Consider the following 3466-nt stretch of genomic DNA (forward strand, 5'->3'; position numbering starts at 1 on the left):
ATGGACAGGCAACTGCTCTTAATCCACTGGGGATACACTAGACTAGAATCATACTTTATTAGGATGATAGAACTACAGTACCAACAGGTTCTCTATGCAGTTATATCCCCCTTAATCCATCCTCAGTTACACAGCGGTTGTTTACAATGTATAGGTATATTACAATGTATATACGTCTGTGTCTTTTTGCTGTGCTAGTATTGGTAGAGAAATTGCACACATGATGCCATACATGGTTTTATTGTTGCTCAGCAAACTATAGGACTCTTTTAAGGCCAAACAAATGTGACATTTTCAACACAACACATAGGCCTTCAGTGTAGTCATATTAAATCAAAGTATCATTTACTGTGTCATTTATGCACGTTATTTGCCGAAAACATCCAAACACAGTAGATGTTTCTCTGACATTTTTTTTCTTCAACGCTAACTCACTAGCTACTGAAAATCAAATCTGTATTCTGCTCATCTCATTCAAGTATATTTGCCTGATTGACTATTCTCTCCCAAGTACAGGGGTAATGGTCTATTGACAGCACATTTCCTTATCTGCGTCTAGCACACTGTCTGAATCTGTTATCACAATGGACCAGATCAGTGCAGGCAAGCCCTCTCACTCCCGGCTGAGGCGGCATGAAAAAGAATTTCTGGAGCTGGGTGCCAACCGATAGGCCCTGAGCTCTTTATCCCCTTAAACCAATTCACACTCTGCATGTTTAAATATTTCAGCCCCCCCCCCCTTCCCTATCCCCTCCTTTCCTCCCCCTCTTTTCTTCCTACCCATTGCTCTGGTCTTCCCCCAGCAGCGTCGGCAGGGAGAGGAGGGCAGCCCAATGAAGGATGGATGCAGGTGCAGGCTCATCGAGGGAAGGGGGACCCCATTGTTGGCTGGACAGCACCCTCTCCTCTGGAGCACTTTCTTACAGGGCCTGACACAGACAAACCCACATTCTAATCAGATTATGCAAATGTATACTTCAAAAAGCAACACGCTGTAACCCACACCCAGGCGCTGAGAGGGAGAGAGAGAGAGAGAGAGAGAGGGGGGGGGTGGGTGGGAGGGAGAGAGAGAGAGAGGGGTTGGTGGGAGGGAGAGAGAGACAGAGAGAGAGAGAGGTGGGGTGGGAGGGAGAGAGAGAGAGAGGGGTTGGTGGGAGAGAGAGAGAGAGAGGGGGTGGTGGGAGAGACAGAGAGAGAGAGAGAGAGAGAGAGAAATGGGGTTGGTGGGAGGGAGAGAGAGAGAGAGAGAGAGAGAGAGAGAGAGAGAGAGAGGGGTTGGTGGGAGGGAGAGAGAGAGAGAGAGGTGGGGTGGGAGGGGAGAGAGGAGAGAGAGGGGAGAGAGAGAGGGGGTGGGAGGGGAAGAGAGAGAGAGAGGGGGTGGGAGGGAGAGAGAGAGGGGGGGTGGAAGAGAGAGAGAGAGAGAGAGAGAGAGAGAGAGAGAGGGGGGGGGGGTGGAAGGGAGAGAGAGAGAAGGGTGGGAGGGAGAGAGAGAGAGAGACAGAGAGAGGGGGGCGGTGGGGTGGGAGGGAGAGAGAGAGAGAGGGGGGGGTGGGAGTGAGAGAGAGAGAGAGAGAGAGAGGGGTGGGGTGGGAGAGAGAGAGAGAGAGGAGAGAAAGAGAGAGAGAGAGAGAGAGAGAGAGAGAGAGGGGGGGTGGAAGGGAGAGAGAGAGAAGGGTGGGAGGGAGGGAGGGAGAGAGAGAGAGAGAGAGAAAGAGATTACTAAGGATGGTTAGAAAGAGGAAGGAGAGCAGAGGCAGCCGTTTAGAGAAGAACAACTTATAGTGTATACTGAACGCTCCACGCTAAAAGTTCACTAGACCTTATTAATATAATACCCACGTCCTTCATCATGAAAGTAGCATAGAACCATAAAAGGAAGGCTGACTTTCTTACAGCCAGGCAAATTAACCATTCAAATCCTTATTGTTTTCACAGACACTCCTGGATCCAATGTCAAAAGGAATCTACAATGATAATGAGGGGGGCCAGAGTGTTTGTAGGAGATGACATTATTTCCCAGAGAAAAACAGTCAGTCACAATACCACAGCTTCCTAAAGGACCCTGACCCTGGAAGAACTCTGTGGCCCCACACTCAAACCAGCTGCCTCATTCACCTGATCACTATACCAGTGCTACATTTCACATTAAAAACAGAGATTTGGTCATCTAAAATAAACTATACTATACTTAGTGAGAAAGTTGACTTAGTTTAGAAATGTCTATTCCCAATTATAATAATTGTTTGTTACACACATAATAGTAACACAAACATTTACAATGATGACTTCTGTTCACTTTTATATTTGTTCCATTCTGTTGACTTTCTCTGTTTTTTTAACCCTGTTCAGATTTACAATGTAGGCTTTTACTTTTCACCCCCAAAGACCAGCTGTTGGCTCTTTAATCTGGTGACGTGCGATACATTGAGTGCAACTGTGATTCAGAGTTAAAGTTATTCTGTTAATGTTTGCTTGACTTGAACGACTAGTTTAAAAGGGATTGATTACAGCTGAAAGAGTGCATACCTGTTTGTATAATCATACAGCTATGTATCATAAGGCACATAGACTGTGGAAGCATATTAGTTTGGCCCACTGAAGCCAGTCACTGGATCAACTTCAAGCACGTATTGGACACTGATAGACAGAGGACACAACGTCACCGTGCTGGTGTGCTGTGCTTCTCTATACATGGACCCCACGGAAAGCTACTGTTTCAGCTACGAACGCTTTCACTTCTCGGTCTCTGTGGAAGCCTTGGAGGATTTCCTTGAGGAGTACATACACTTCTCCGTGAACGAGATGGACGACCTCTACCACCAGCAGATCCGCTTGAGACTTCATGAACTTATACAAAAAATACATTCAGTTTAACATGCAGATTTTGAACTTTATGGACTGTTAAGGTAGGAGAGAGCCATGGGGAGACTGAAAGAGGTCAAGTACAACCAACTGTTAGTTGACCCCATTTTGCCCGGCGGTGAGCTGATGGCTGAGATTCTGGCCATTCCTCTCGTGTAGATCCTGCGTTTCTCTATCGCCCACATCTGGGAGAGGCTCTGTGAGCAGCTTCCCACCCCACGGTCCTACGTCCCCGGTGCCATGGTGAAATTAATGGGCAAAATAAGCTTCCTGTTCTGAATGTTCTGTTCTCTGCGTCCCAGGACATGACAATACAGAATGTGGCCATGATATGGATGACTACTACAGTGAGGCTATGGGTGAGCTCATTTACAATATCATTGGATGAGGTCAATTTAATGATTACACCACAAAACAACAGAGTATAGTGTATTTTTTTAAGTTTAAATGGATGTTCTAATGCCAATACTACTCATGTTCTACTGATTTGTAGTAATTTGTAATGTCTAATTTTATTGTAGAAATTACTTTATTACTGACCCAGAGAAGGATGTAACAGTCAGGCAGCTGCACTCAATGTGTGTATGGGGTGCATTCCAATACT

General features: G+C 46.1%; 1 protein-coding gene across 1 annotated transcript; it reads left to right on the forward strand.

Moving 5' to 3' along the window:
* Positions 1–584: 584 nt before the first annotated feature.
* Positions 585–3141, forward strand: LOC123729329 (UDP-glucuronosyltransferase 2A3). Its single transcript, XM_045704219.1, is given in 4 exon segments — positions 585–657; positions 804–883; positions 2547–2638; positions 2640–3141. Coding segments are annotated over 4 exon segments (747 nt in total).
* The last annotated feature ends 325 nt before the right edge of the window (positions 3142–3466 follow it).

Source organism: Salmo salar, chromosome 20, assembly GCF_965601325.2.
Source record: "Salmo salar chromosome 20, fSalSal1, whole genome shotgun sequence".
NCBI lineage: Eukaryota > Metazoa > Chordata > Actinopteri > Salmoniformes > Salmonidae > Salmo > Salmo salar.